Here is a 15176-nt window from a genome sequence, read left to right on the forward strand (position 1 = left end):
AAGAACGTAAGAACTCGGAGCAGGATTAGGCCATCTGGCCCTCGAGCCTGCTCCGCCATTCAATAAGATCATGGCTGTTCTTTTTGTGGACTCAGCTCCACTTACCTGCCCGCTCACCATAACCCTTAATTCCTTTACTGTTCAAAAATGTATCTATCCTTGCCTTAAAAACATTCAATGAGGAAGCCTCAACTTCTTCATCTGGGCAGGGAATTCCACAGATTCACAACCCTTTGTGTGATGAAGTTCCTCCTCAACTCAGTCCTAAATCTGCTTCCCATTATTTTGAGGCTTCCAGTTCCCCAGTTCTAGTTCACACGCCAGTAGAAACAACTTCCCTGCTTCTATCTTATCTATTCCCTTCATAATCTTATATGTTTCTATAAGATCTCCCCTCATTCTTCTGAATTCCAGTGAGTATAGCCCCAGCCTACTCAGTCTCTCCTCATAAGCCAACCCTCTCAACTCTGGAATCAACCTAATTAATCCCCTCTGCACCCCCTCCAGTGCCAATATATCCTTTCTCAAGTAAGGAGACCAAAACTGCACACAATACTCCAGGTGTGGCCTTACCAGCACCTTATACAGCTGCAACATAACCTCACTGTTTTTAAACTCCATCCCTCTAGCAATAAATTACCTGCTGTACTTGCAAACCAAGACCTTGAGATTCCTGCACAAGGACACTCAGGTCCCTCTGCACGGCAGCATGCTGCAATTTTTTACCATTTAAATAATAGTCCATTTCGCTGTTATTCCTACCAAAATGGATGGTCACTGATGATTACATTGTGATCGCTACATTTCTCAACTCACATTCTGAAGAAATGTGTAGAAAGAGCTAAACAACATTCAGACTTGGGTGGATAAATGACAAGACAACATGTTGGAACCAGCCATATAAATACTGCGGCGACAAGAGCAAGTCAGTGGCTAGGAATCCTGTGTCAAAAACTCACCCTTGACTCCTCAAAGCCTGCCCATCATCTACAAAGCACTAATCAGGAGAGTGGATACTCCCCATTTGCTTGGATAAGTGCAGCTCCACCTATGCTCCTGAAGCTCAAAGAACAAATAAAAGTACAGCTCAAGAATAGGGCCTTTGGCCCTCCAAGCCTGCACCGATAATGATGCCTGCCTAAACTAAACCCTATGCACTTTTGGAGTCCGTACCCTTCCGTTTCCATCATAATCATGTATTTGTCCAGTTGCCCCTTAAATGCCGCTATTGTACCTGCTTCCACCACCTCCCCAGGCAGCGCGTTCCAGACATTCATCGCCCTCTGTGTAAAAAAACTTGTCTCGCACATCTCTAAATTTTTTCCCACACTCCTTAAACCTGTGTCCCCTGGCACTTGACTTTTTTATCCTAGGAAAGAGCGTCTGACTATCCAAACTGTCCAAGCCACTCATAACCTTGTAAACCTCTATCATGTCACCCCTCAACCTCCAGTGAGAACAAACTGAGTTTATCCAACCTCTCCTCATAGCTAATACCCTCCAGACTAGGCAACATGTTGGTAAACCTCTTCTGTACCCTCTCCAAAGCATCCGCATCCTTCTGGTCGTGTGGCAACCAGAATTGTACACAATATTTTAAACGAGGCCTAACTAAGGTTCTGTACAGCTGCAGCATGATCTGCCAATTTTTATACTCAATGCCCCGACCTATGAAGGCAAACATGCCGCATGCTTGACTCCCTAAGCCACCTGCGTTGCTACTTTCAGTGATCAGTGGACATATACGCCCAGATATCTCTGCCTGTCAATACTCCTAATGGTTTTACCATTTCCTGTATAATTTCTGCATGCATTGGACCTTCCAAAATCTATTATCTCACACTTGTCCAGATTAAACTCCATCTGTCATTTCTCTGCCCAAGTCTTCAACCTATATCTTGTTGTATCCTCTGACAATCTTCACTATCTACAACTCCACCAATTTTTGTGTCATCTGCAAACTTATAAATTAGACCAGCTAAATTTTCCTCCTAATTATTTACATATACGATGAACAACAAGGTCCCAGAACTGGTCCCTGTGGAAACCACTAGTCACAGTCTTCCATTCAGAAAAGTACCCCTCAACTGCTACCTTTTGTTTCGATGGCCATGCCAGTTCTGTATCCATCTTGCCAACTCTCCACTGATGCCACATGACTTTTCAACACCATCCAGGACAAAACAGCCTGTTTGATTATCAACACATCCATTTCTTTAAATTTTCATCTCTCAATGCACAGTGGCAGCCATGTGTACCATCCACAAGACGCACTGCAAGAACTCAGCAAGGTTCCTTAGCATCCTTAGCAAGCATCTTTCAAACCCATGACCTTTATAACCTGCATGGACAAGGAGAGACTCATGGGAACACTGCAACCTGAAATCGTATCTCCAATCCATCCTAAACTTCCTCCCTCACTAACTGTGCATGGACTACAGCAGTTCAAGAAGGCAGCTCACCATCAACTTCTCGAGGGCAAATAGGGATGGGCAATAAATGCTGGTCTAGCCATAAATGAATAAATAATAAGCTCACAGTCCGAACTGCAACAAGGATTTGTTGTGTTGTGAAATGGGAAACCTATTCCAGAAAACCAACCCCAGCCGCAAAACAGTCACATTCCAATTTCACACAGACAGTTATGGGGGGAGGGGAAGGATAGGCGGGGTAGTGTGTGTGTGTGTGTGTGTGTGTGTGTAAGGGGTTATGGAGGGCTGGGGGGGGTGGATGTGGAGGGAGTCTGGATGTGGGTGCAGGTTGGGGTTTGGAGAGTGGGTGGAAGCAAGGGGGATTGTGGAAGGTGCGTGCCAGTGGATGCAGAGGCAGAGGATGGGGGTGGAAAGTGGGAGGTGGTGGATGTCAGGAGAATGCGGAGGGTGGGTGAGGGTGATAGAAAAAGGGGTGCAGAGGCAGGAGTGGGGTGCCAGGGGCTGCGGGAGGAGGGTGCAGAGGGGGGGTGATAAGTTGGGTGGGTGGGAGAGGGCAGTGGAAAGTGGGTAAAAGGGCACTGTGGAGGGTGGGTGCAAAGGGGGTGTGGAGGGAGTGGGGGAGTGCAGAGGGTGGGTGCAAGGAGGAGAGTGGGTAGGGAGTGCGAGGAGGGTGCAGAGGGTGGGTAGGGGTGTGAGTGGAGTATGGTGGGTGGGTAGAGGTGCAGAGGTTGGGTCAGAGTGTGGAGGGTGGGTGTGGCAGGTGGGTGGGGTGCAAGGGGGGGCAATGGGGCTATGGAAGAGGTGTGCAAGCGAGGAGATGTTGGACTTGTGCACTGGACAGTTTTGTTCACAATCTCAGGAAACCGTGACTTCTGATTGCGACACACAGGATATTAGAGATGAGGCTCAACAGGAACCTGAGTGTTTTCTTTTTTCAAACTGGTTGTTGATCTTTGAACTTTTGTTTATTCAGCCTGTTCACCAAAATTCAGATGCAAGAGATTTAGCAGAATCAAACCATGGCGAGTCTTTTCTGGGTCATATATCTTTTCTTGTTTTATAATCCTACAGGAGCTGAAAATTCAGGTACCGTCTTTCTGTCAAATGCTTTGTGTTGAAAGATTCTCAAATTCAAAACTATGCTTACCAAAGGTGCAAAGATTCAAAGTTTGTTATCTTAATAAGGCGACGCGATCATCCCCTCAGTAAGTTGCAGTCAATTGACACGTAAGACAATAATTATTTTGATGACTGAATTAAATGAGATACAGCTGCCAAATACCCACTAACTGTTCTTTTAGTGTTTCATTCAGGCTGAGATTTCTGATTGAGGAAATCAGCCCACAGAACAAAACAGCTCAGTTTCATTCAATATCATAGTCGTAGCATTGGGTTCATTCCTGTTGCAATAATTGGTATTGGTTCATCATTTTACAAAGCTTTATTCTCCTAAATCCTGCCACATTTGCCCGTTAGTCACCCATTTAATTCAATTGCTCATTTATTTCTCTTCCCATCATATAAACAGCCCTCTCACACCTCCAGTCATGACTGTTTTTTCTCCCACTCCCTCCGCTTTCTCGTCAATCAGTAAATGAATCTGTGTTAAGCATCTGGGCACCAAATCCAATGTAGGATTTTGCTGAAAATTTACTGAAGAATCAATCAACCTCAAATGGGAGTCAGAAGTTCACATCACTGAATGTGATTTTCCCCAAATTGGCAGTTCATGGCTGGGTGATAGGCTCGCAGTCAAGGTCAGGAAGGCTGGGATGGAGGGTGGGAGAGGATAGGCGCATGCTTCAATTGGCCATAGATATGCCCATCATTCTGCAGGTCAGAGGCCCATGATTCCATAGGTCGGAGATAGGCCCATGATTCTATACGTCAGAGATAGGCCCATGATTCTATAGGTCATGGGTAGATAAAGTCATTAAGGTTTACAACATGGAAACAGGCCTTTCGGCCCAACTTGTCCATGCTGCCCTTTCTTTTTTAAACCCCTAAGCTAATCCCAATTGCCCGCATTTGGCCCATATCCCTCTATATCCATTGTCCCCATGTAACTATCTAAATGCTTTTTAAAAGACAATATTGTACCCGCCTCGACTGTTACATCTGGCAGCTTGTTCCAGATGCTCACCACCCCCTATGTGAAACAATTGCCCCTCTGGACACTTTTGTATCTCTCCCCTCTCACTTTAAATCTATGCTCTCTAGTTTTGGACTCCCGTACCTTTGGGATTCTATGATTCTATAGATCAGTGATAGGCTTATGATTATATAGGTCAGGGATGGGCTTGCAATTCTATCAGTCAGGGATAGGCCCATCATTCTATATGTCAGAGAAAGGCCCATAATTCTATAGGTCACTGATAGGCCCATGATTCTATATGTCAAGGATAGGCTCTTCATTTCGTAGGTCAGGGATGGGGTCATGATTCTATAGATCAGGGATAGGTCTTTAATCCATAGGTCACTAATAGGCCCATGATTCTATACGTCACTAATAGGCCCATGATTTTATAGGTCTCTAACAGACACATGATTCTATAGGCCAGTGTTAGGCCCATGATTCTATAGGTCAAGGATAGGCAGGTCATTTTATAAGTCAAGGATGTGCTAGTTATTCCATTGGCCAGGGATAGGCCCGTGATCATATAGGTCAGGGGTAGGCCCAGGGCTCTATCGGTCAAAGGTAAACCAAAGATTCCAAAGATCAGGGATAGGGCCGTGACTCTTTAGGTCATAGATGAGCCCATGATTCTATAGGCCAGGGATGTGCCCATGATCCTATAGGTCAGGGATAAGCATATAATTCTATAGGCCAGGGATAAACTCATGATTCTACAGGTTAGGGATAGGCCTATGCTTCTACTGGGCAGGGATAGGCCCATGATTCCATAGGTCACTGATAGGTCCATGATTCTATAGGCCAGTGTTAGGCCCATGATTCTGTAGGTCTCTGATAGGCTCATGATTCTATAGGTCAGGGATAGGCCCATGACTCTATAGGTCAGAGATAAGCCCATGAGTCAGCCAGGGTAGTTTTCAGATAGCTGCTAACCCTTTTGTTTATCATTGATTTCTTCCAATTTAGTGTTTCTGACCAATGAAAATGCTAACAGCATCCTAACACGCCAGAGACGTGCCAACAGCTTCTGGGAAGAACTGAAAGAAGGTGATGTGGAGAGAGAATGCATTGAAGAGACGTGTTCATATGAAGAAGTCAGAGAAATCTATGAAAATGATCAGGCAACTGTAAGTACAAAGCTTTGTTTTAGTTTTGATATGTTGCTCCATTTCTGAGCAATGTCACATTTTTCTATTGCATCCTTTGAACGGAACAAGATGAGAAATATTAACTGTCATAGATTGAGGGTGACTTGATGTGGCTTGAATCAGCAATAGGTTTTACTGCAAATAAATATATTATTCGAAATTTGCAAATCATACAAAATTGGGTGGGAGGGTGAGCTGTGAGGACAATGCGCAGATGCTTCAGCGTGATTTGGACAGGCTCTGAGTGGGCATATGCATGGTAAGTGCAGTATAATGTGGATAAAACTGGTGTCCTTATCTGAGGAAGGATATCCTTGCTACAGAGGGAGTACAGCAAAGGCTTACTGGGCTGATTCTTGCGATAGCAAATCTGTCATATGAGGAGAGACTTGGTTGGTTAGGAGTATATTCACTGGAGTTTAGTAGAGTGAGAGAGGATCTCATAGAAACTTTTAAAATTCTCACAGGGTTAGACAGGGTAGATTCAGAAAGAGTGTCCCCAGTGCTGGGGGAGTCCAGGACGAGAGATCATAGCTTGAGGATAAGGGGTTAACCTTTTAGAACTGAGGCGAGGAGAAATTTCTTCACCTAAAGGGTGATGAATTTATGGAATTCACTATCCATCAAATGTAGTTGAGGCCAAAACATTATCTGATTTCAAGAAAAAATTATATGTAGCTCTTGGACTAAAGGGATCAAGGGATATGGTGAGTGTGGGGGAGGGGGGGTAATCAGATTCTAATTTTGATGAATGGCCATGATCAAAATGAATGGTGGAGCAGGCATGAAAGGCTGAGTGGCCTACTCCTGCTTCTATTTTCTACGTTTCTATGAAGGATAATATAGAGTCATAGAGTCATAGAGGTTTACAGCATGGAACAAGGCCTTTCAGCCCAACTTGTCCATGCCACCCTTTTTTTTAAACTTTTCATTTGCTTTCTTAATTACCGGCTGCACCTACAAACCAACTCCTTGAGTTTCCTGCACAAAGTCACCAGGTCCCTCTGCATAGCAGCATGCTGCAATCTTTTACCATTTAAATAATAGTCCATTTTGCTGTTACTCCTACCAAAATGGATGACCTCACATTTACCAACATTGCACCCTACCTGCCAGACCCTTGCCCATTCACTTAGACTATCTATGTCCCTTTGCAGACTTTCAGTTTGCCACTCATCTTAGTGTCATCCGTGAATTTTGACACACTACACTTGATCCTGAAGTCCAAATCATCTATGTAAATCGTAATTGCGGTCCCCACACTGATCCCTGAGGCACACCACTAGTCACTGATTGCCAACCAGATCAGTGGGTATTTACCCCCACTCTTTGCTTTCTGTTAGTTAACCAATCCTCTATCCAAGCTGATAGTTATCCATAACACTGTACACCTTTATCTTATGCAGCAGTCTTTGGTGCGGCACCTTGTCAAATGCCTTCTGAAAATCTAGATACATCACACTCACAGGTTGTCCACTGCACATGTAAGATCAGATCACCCCTCAGCTTTCTACACTCCAGAGAATAAAATCCCAGTCTATCCAGCCTCTCCTTATAACTCAAATCATCAAGTCCCAGGAGCATCCTAGTAAATCTTTTCTGTACTCTTCCTAGTTTAATAATATCCTTTCTATAATAGAGTGATCAGAACTGTACACAGTATTCCAAGTGTGGCCTTGCCAATGTCTTGTACAACTTCACTAAGACGTCTCAATGTATTAAATGTTCTAACCAATGAAACCCAGCATGCTGAATGCCTTCTTCACCACCCTGTCCACTTGTGATTCCACTTTCAAGGAGCTATGAACATGATCCCTAGATCTCTTTGTTCTGTAACTCTCCCCAGCACCCTACCATTAACTGAGTAAGTCCTGCCCTTGGTTCAATCTTCCAAATGCATCACTGAAAATTTATCTAAATTAAACTCCGTCTGCCATTTTGCCAGCCTACTGGCCCAGTTGATCAAGATCCCGTTGCAATCCGAGATAACTTTCTTCACTGTCCACTATGCCTCCAATCTTGGTGTCATCTGCAAACTTACTAACCATGCCTTCTATATTCTCATCCAAATCAATATAAATGACAAATAACAGTGGATCCAGGGCTGATCCCTGAGGCACACCATTGGTCATAGCCCTCCAGTTTGAAAAACAACCCTCCAGGACCACCCTCTGTCTTCTGTCATCAAGATGTGGACATGTTAGCATTCCATCTCAACCCTATACAACAACCTACCATGTGGTACCTTGTCAAAGACCTTGTTACGCTCCATGTAGACAACATCAACTGCACTGCCCTCATCTACCTTCTTGATTATCCCTTCAAAAAACTCAATCAAATTTGTGACGCATGACTTTTCACTCACAAAGCCATTTTGGCTGTCTCTAATCAGTCACCAGAACTGCACATAGTACTCCAGCTGTGGCTTCACCAAGATTCTATACAACTCAAAAGTGACTTCCTTGTTTTTATAACCTATGCCTCAATCGGTAAAGGCATGTAACTCATATACCTTTTTCACCACCCTACTAACATGCCCTTCTGCCTTCAGAGATCTGTGGATAAACACGCCAAGGTCCCTTTGTTCTACAGAATTTCTTGTCAAATTACTCCTTCCAAAGTGTATCACCTCACACTTTTCAGGGTTAAATTCCGTCCGCCACTTCTCTGCCCATTTGACTATTTTGTCTATATATCATTGTAACCCAAGACACTCAGCCTCATTGTTAACCACCCGTCCAAATTTTGTGCCATCTGCAAACTTACTAATCCTACCCCCATATAGTCATCAATGTCATTTATATAAATGAAAAATAATAAGGGGCCCAACACAGATCGCTGTGGTACACCACTGGACACTGGCTTCCGGTCACGGAAGCAGCTTTCTGTCATCACCCTCTGTCTCCTATAACTGAGTCAATTTTGAACCCACTTTATCAAATTGTCCTGTGTCCCATTTGAATTTATCTTCTTTACAAGTCTCCCATGTAGGACTTTTCAAAGGCTTTGCTGAAATCCATGTAAACTACATCAACTGCACTTGTCTACACACCTGGCCACCTCCTCAAAAATTCAATCAAATTTGTTAGGCATGACCTCCTTCCGATGACACCATGCTGACTATCTCTGATTAAGCTCTGTCTCTCTAAGTGGAGATAGATGCTCTCCTTCAGAAATTTCTCCAATAGTTTCCCTACCACTGATGTGAGACTCACTGATCTTATTATTTCTAGAACGCCTCTTAAATAGTGGAACCATATTAGGTGTTCTCCAATTGTCTGGCACCTCCTCTGTGGCCAGAGAGGAATTAAAAATTTGGGTCAGAGCCCCTGCAATTCCTTCCTTGCCTCCCACAACAGCCTAGGGCAAATTCAGCTGGACCTGGAGATTTATCCACTTTTAAAGCTGCCAACACCTCCAATACCTCATCCTTCCCGATGTTAATTTGCTTAAGAAGTTCGCAGTCTGCCTGAATTCCATTCCATCGTCCTCATTCTCTTGAGTGAAGACTGACGTGAAGTATTCATTCAAAACTCTACCAAACTCCTTTGGCTCCATCCACAGGTTTCCCTATTGGTCCCTAATGGGCCTTACTCTTTCTCTGGTTATCCTCTTCCCATTGACATGCTTGTAGAATATTTTGGAATATCTCCATATAAAAAGGACAACAGGAAAAATCAGTGGAAAACACGACAAAGGTTTCATCAGTCCAGAGACTTCCGGGCTCTGGTAGAGCACTTCAGTAGACTCTTCCATATTTAAAAGGCCGGATGAAAAGGACAGATTCATTAATTCAGATTGAAGGGGTTCTTCAGCAGCTTCTACCTTTTCAGTCTCAATTGCTCCAGTTCCAGATTCTCCATTGAAATCCCAGTAACTAGACCTGGTATCCTTGAACTATCTGCTGAGGTCACCTGTAGATCTACTGGCTTATGTAGGCTTATGTAAAGATGAGACATGAAGGCTCAGTTAGGGCACTGGAGAGTTATAAATTAGCCAGGAAGGAGCTAAAGAGAGAGTTAAGAAGAGCTAGAAGAGGACATGAGAAGACTTTGACGGATAGGATCAAGGAAAATCCTAAAGCTTTCTACAGGTATGTCAAGAATACAAGATTGGTTAAGGCAAGATTAGGGCCAGTCAGAGACAGCAGTGGGAAGTTGTGCGTGGAGCCTAAAGAGATAGGAGAGGCACTGAATGAATATTTTTTGTCAGTAATCACGCAGGAAAAATTCAGTGTAGTCGAGGAGAATACTGCGATACCAGGTAGTAGACTAGATGGGATTGAGGTACATAAGGAGGAGGTGTTAGCAATTCTTGAGAGTATGAAAATAGATAAGCCCCTAGGCCGGATGGGATTTACCCTCGGATTCTCTGGGAGGCTAGCGAGGAGGTTGCAGAGCCTTTGGCTTTGATCTTCATGTCGTCATTGGCTACAGGTATAGAGCTGGAAGACTGGAGGATAGCAAATGTTGTCCCCTTGTTCAAGAAGGGGAGTAGAGACCAGCCTGGGAATTATAGACCAGTGAGCCTTACTTCTGTTGTGGGCAGTTTTGGAAAGAATTATAAGGGATAGGATTAATAATCATCTAGAGAGAAATAAATTGATTAGGGATAGTCAACAGGGTTTTGTGAAGGGTAGGTCGTGCCTCACAAACCATATCGAGTTTTCTGAAAAGGTGACCAAAGAGGTGGATAAGGGTAAGGTGGTTGACGTGATGTATATTGATTTTAGCAACGCGTTTGATAAGGTTCCCCATGGTAGGCTACTGCAGAAAATGCGGATGCATGGGATTGAGGGTGATTTAGCAGTTTGGATCAGGAATTGGTTAGCTGATAGAAGACAGAGGGTGATGGTTGATGGGAAATATTCAACCTGGAGTTCAGTTACAAGTGGTGTACCTCAAGGATCTGTTTTGGGGCCACTGTTGTTTGTCATTTTTATAAATGACCTAGATGAGGGTGTAGAAGGATGGATTAGTAAATTTGCTGACGACACCAAAGTTGGAGGAGTTGTAGACAGTGAGGATGGATGTTACAGTTTGCAAAGGGACATAGATAAGCTGCAGAGCTGGGCTGAGAGGTGGCAAATGGAGTTTAATACAGAAAAGTGTGAGGTGATTCACTTTGGTAAGAGTAACAGGAGTACAGAATATAGGGGCTAATGGAAGGACTCTTAGTAGTGTTGACGAGCAGGGAGATCTCGGGGTACATGTCCATAGCTCCCTGAAAGTTGGCACCCAGGTTGATAAGGTTGTTAAGAAGGTGTATGGTGTGTTAGCTTTTATCGGTAGAGGGATTGAATTTCGGAGCTGTGAGGTCATGTTACAACTTTACAAAACTCTGGTGCGGCCGCACTTGGAGTATTGCGTACAGTTCTGGTCGCTGCTTTATAAGAAAGATGTGGAGGCATTGGAAAGGGCGCAGAGGAGATTTATCAGGATGTTGCCTGGTATGGTGGGAAGGTCTTATGAGGAAAGGCTGAGGGACTTGAGGTTATTTTCATTAGAGAGAAGAAGGTTTCGAGGTGACCTAATTGAGGCATACAAGATGATCAAAGGATTGGATAGGGTGGACAGTGAGAGCCTTTTACCTCGGATGGTGATGGCTAACACAAGGGGACATAGCTTTAAATTAAGGGGTGGTAATTATAGGACGGATGTCAGAGGTAGGTTCTTTACTCAGAGGGTAGTAAGGTCGTGGAATGCCCTGCCTGCAGCAGTTGTGGACTCGCCAACTTTAAGGGCGTTCAGATGGTCAGTGGATAGGCATATGGATAACGTTGGAATAGTTTAGGTTAGAGGGCCATTAGATTGGTTCCACTGGTCGGCACAACATCGAGGGCCGAAGGGCCTGTACTGCACTGTAATGTTCTATGTTCTACTGTGTTCATCAGTGCTCTCCTGTTTAGGTGGTCCACATGTTTCTTGATGTGCAGCCTCAATGAAGTGCGAGACCAGTCCTGTTCTCTTCACTATCTCACCAGCCACTCTTGCCAGCCCTGCTGAGAAATTTCTAACCAAGACCGCATCCTTGACTTTAAACACATTGATTTTCCTTCCTGTATCATGATTTTCCTTCTGGGAAGTTTGCCTAGCCTCCATCCTCCCCACTAAATTTGGGAATATTGCGTCCAAATGTGATAACCCCTAACTGATCTCCCTGTGGGGCTTGTTGGATATGAGCTCCCTTGGTAACCAGCAATGCCTGCCCTCCTTGAACTCATTACCTAAGCCCTTTATAAGCAGACACCGGGAACAGAGCTGTTGTCCAAGCTGGGACTTGTGTGTATACAGCATTGAGCAGTGACTTAATTGTGTATTTAACAATAAATACCATTTCTTTCCAGTCAGGCTTCCTGAGTTATTACACCAATCTTGTTTGTAACTGACGTCCCATCGCTAACATGGCTGACATAACTCCTGTGGTCATATTTGGGTTGGTGTTATATGATAATAAGAAACTGCCAATGTGTAAAGGAAAAGGCTTGTTTACCTGTTTTTTTATTGAAAATTTAAATGTTTGTACCGCATTCTCCACCAGCTACCAACCTATTTGATGCTGGGTTGTAAGATGCTGACCACACATGGTGAATGTTATTGGATTTGAGAAATTTTTGGAATTCTTCCACCATGATTTGGCCTCTGGTATAGTACCAGATGATTGGAGGTTAGCAAATGTTGTCCCATTGTTTAAGAAGGGGAACAGAGACTTCCCCGGGAATTATAGACCGGTGAGTCTCACTTCTGTTGTGGGCAAGGTTTTGGAAAAAATTATTAGGGATAGGATTTATAGTTATTTGGAGAGTAATGAGTTGATTGGAGATAGTCAGCATGGTTTTGTGGCGGGTAGGTCGTGCCTTACTAACCTTATTGAGTTTTTTGAGAAAGTGACCAAAGAGGTGGATGGGGGTAAGGCAGTGGACGTGGTGTATATGGATTTTAGTAAGGCGTTTGATAAGGTTCACCATGGTAGGCTTCTGCACAAAATGCAGATGTATGGGATTGGGGGTGATCTAGGGAACTGGATTAGGAATTGGCTAGCGGATAGGAGACAGAGGGTAGTGGTTGACGGTAAATATTCATCATGGAGTTCGGTTACAAGTGGTGTGCCTCAGGGATCTGTGTTGGGGCCACTGCTGTTTGTGATTTTTATTAATGATCTGGATGAGGGTATAGTTGGGTGGATCAGTAAATTTGCTGATGACACCAAAGTCGGAGGTGTGGTAGATTGTGAGGAAGGGTGTCATAGTTTGCAGGAAGACTTAGACAGGTTGCAGAGCTGGGCCGAGAGGTGGCGGATGGAGTTTAATGCAGAGAAATGTGAGGTAATTCACTTTGGTAGGAATAACAGATGTGTTGAGTATAGGGCTAACGGGAAGACTTTGAATAGTGTGGAGGAGCAGAGGGATCTAGGTGTATGTGTACATAGATCCCTGAAAGTTGAGAATCAAGTAGATAAGGTTGTTAAGAAGGCATACAGTGTCTTGGCGTTTATTGGTAGGGGGATTGAATTTAGGAGTCGTAGCGTTATGTTGCAACTGTACACAACTCTGGTGCGGCCGCACTTGGAGTATTGTGTGCAGTTCTGGTCCCCACATTACAGGAAGGATGTGGAGGCTTTGGAGAGGGTGCAGAGGAGGTTTACCAGGATGTTGCCTGGTATGGAGGGGAGATCCTATGAGGAGAGGCTGAGGGATTTGGGGTTGTTTTCGCTGGAAAGAAGGCGGCTAAGAGGGGATCTTATTGAAACATATAAGATGATTAGAGGTTTAGATAGGGTGGATAGTGATAGCCTTTTTCCTCTGATGGAGAAATCTAGCACGAGGGGGCATGGCTTTAAACTAAGGGGGGGTAGTTATAGGACAGATGTCAGGGGTAGGTTCTTTACCCAGAGGGTGGTGAGGGATTGGAATGCCCTGCCTGCTGCAGTTGTAAATGCGCCTAGTTTGGGGGCGTTTAAGAGGTCTGTGGACAGGTTTATGGACGAAAAGGGATTGGTTTAGGTTAGTGGGTCATTGTTGTTGTTTTTTTTTAAACTGGTCGGCGCAACATCGTGGGCCGAAGGGCCTGTTCTGCGCTGTAATGTTCTATGTTCTATGTTCTATGAATAATGTGCCATTGACCAACAGAATCTCTCCTGGAATGTGAATAGCAAATATCTTCCTTAACTTGTCAATGGTGGCTGTGGCTGTCATGAATTTGACATCAACTGTACATCTAATCACTTGTAGAAACGTAGAAAAACTACAGCACAATACAGGCCCTTCAGCCCACAGAGATGTGCTGAATATGTCCCTACCTTAGAGATTACTAGGCTTCCCTATAATCCTCTACCTTACTAAGTTCCATGTACTCACCTAAAAGTCTCTTAAAAAACCCTATCGAATCTACCTCCACCACCGCCGCTGGCAGCCGGTTCCACACACCCACCACTCTCTGAGTGAAAAACTTACCCCTGACGTCTCCTCTGTACCTACTCCCCAGCACCTTAAACCTGTGTCCTCCTGTGGCAGCCATTTCAGCCCTGGGAAAAGGCCTCTGACTATCCACTTGATCAATACCTGTCAACATCTTATACATCTCTATCAGGCCATCCCTCATCCTTCGTCTCTCCAAGGAGAAAAGTCCGAGCTCCCTCAACCTATCCTCATAAGGCATGCTCCCCAATCCAGGCAACATCCTTGTAAATCTCCTCTGTACCCTTTCTATGGCTTCCACAACCTTCCTGTAATGAGGCGACCCACTTGTACGAGAAACATATGATGCATAAACGGCCCAGCAAAATTTATAGGTAGCTTCCCCCGAGGTCACCCTGGCCACTTCTATGAATGTAGATTTGCTAACGGTGGTAAAGCCTGTAGACGCTCCCAACCTGGGCATTCCAACCTTTCCATTTCCTTGTCAATGCCCAGCCACCACACAACTCCTGGCTAGGACCTTCATTCTATTTTGACCTGGATGAAAGAAATGCAATTCTTATAACAGAAGTTGTCTCCCTTGGGGTGAGACTATAACTGTTGCCCTTCCCCCACAGTAATATCCCATCTTCACAGGTTAGTTCTGACCTTCTGCTCGGGTAGGGTTTTAACAAATCTGACTTATCATACTGCCTGCCACCCTTGCGTGACCATCTCCTTTACTTTCAACAACCCCTTTCTGTTCACAATTTTGTGTGTTTAGCTGAGACTGGGAAGGTGTCTACCAAATGCAAAGTTTGTATAATCTCTTGAGGAATCAGCAGTGATAATACTGTTTGTGGCAAAGATAACTGGCTAAGTACATGTGATTTCTGTATTCCAGGGTCTTACTGCTAACAAAAGAGCTCATCTCTGTACCCTTGCACAGACAATTGGTGGCACTGGCTTATCTTCTCTGAATAGTCCTAACAGTCGCTTGTGAGGTTTAGATAGGGTGGATAGTGATAGCCTTTTTCCTCTGATGGAGAAATCTAGCACGAGGGGGC

General features: G+C 44.3%; 1 protein-coding gene across 1 annotated transcript in view; it reads left to right on the forward strand.

Moving 5' to 3' along the window:
• Positions 1-3451: 3451 nt before the first annotated feature.
• LOC145352997 (coagulation factor X-like) overlaps positions 3452-15176 on the forward strand; it is an 87223-nt gene continuing 75498 nt past the window's right edge. The window contains exons 1-2 of the mRNA XM_080203310.1: positions 3452-3518; positions 5533-5693. Of these exons, the coding sequence (XP_080059436.1) occupies positions 3452-3518; positions 5533-5693 (228 nt within the window). The remainder of the gene's footprint in view (positions 3519-5532; positions 5694-15176) is intronic.

Source organism: Carcharhinus amblyrhynchos, chromosome 15 (assembly GCF_965287045.1).
Source record: "Carcharhinus amblyrhynchos chromosome 15, sCarAmb.v2.hapA, whole genome shotgun sequence".
NCBI classification, from domain to species: Eukaryota; Metazoa; Chordata; class Chondrichthyes; order Carcharhiniformes; family Carcharhinidae; genus Carcharhinus; species Carcharhinus amblyrhynchos.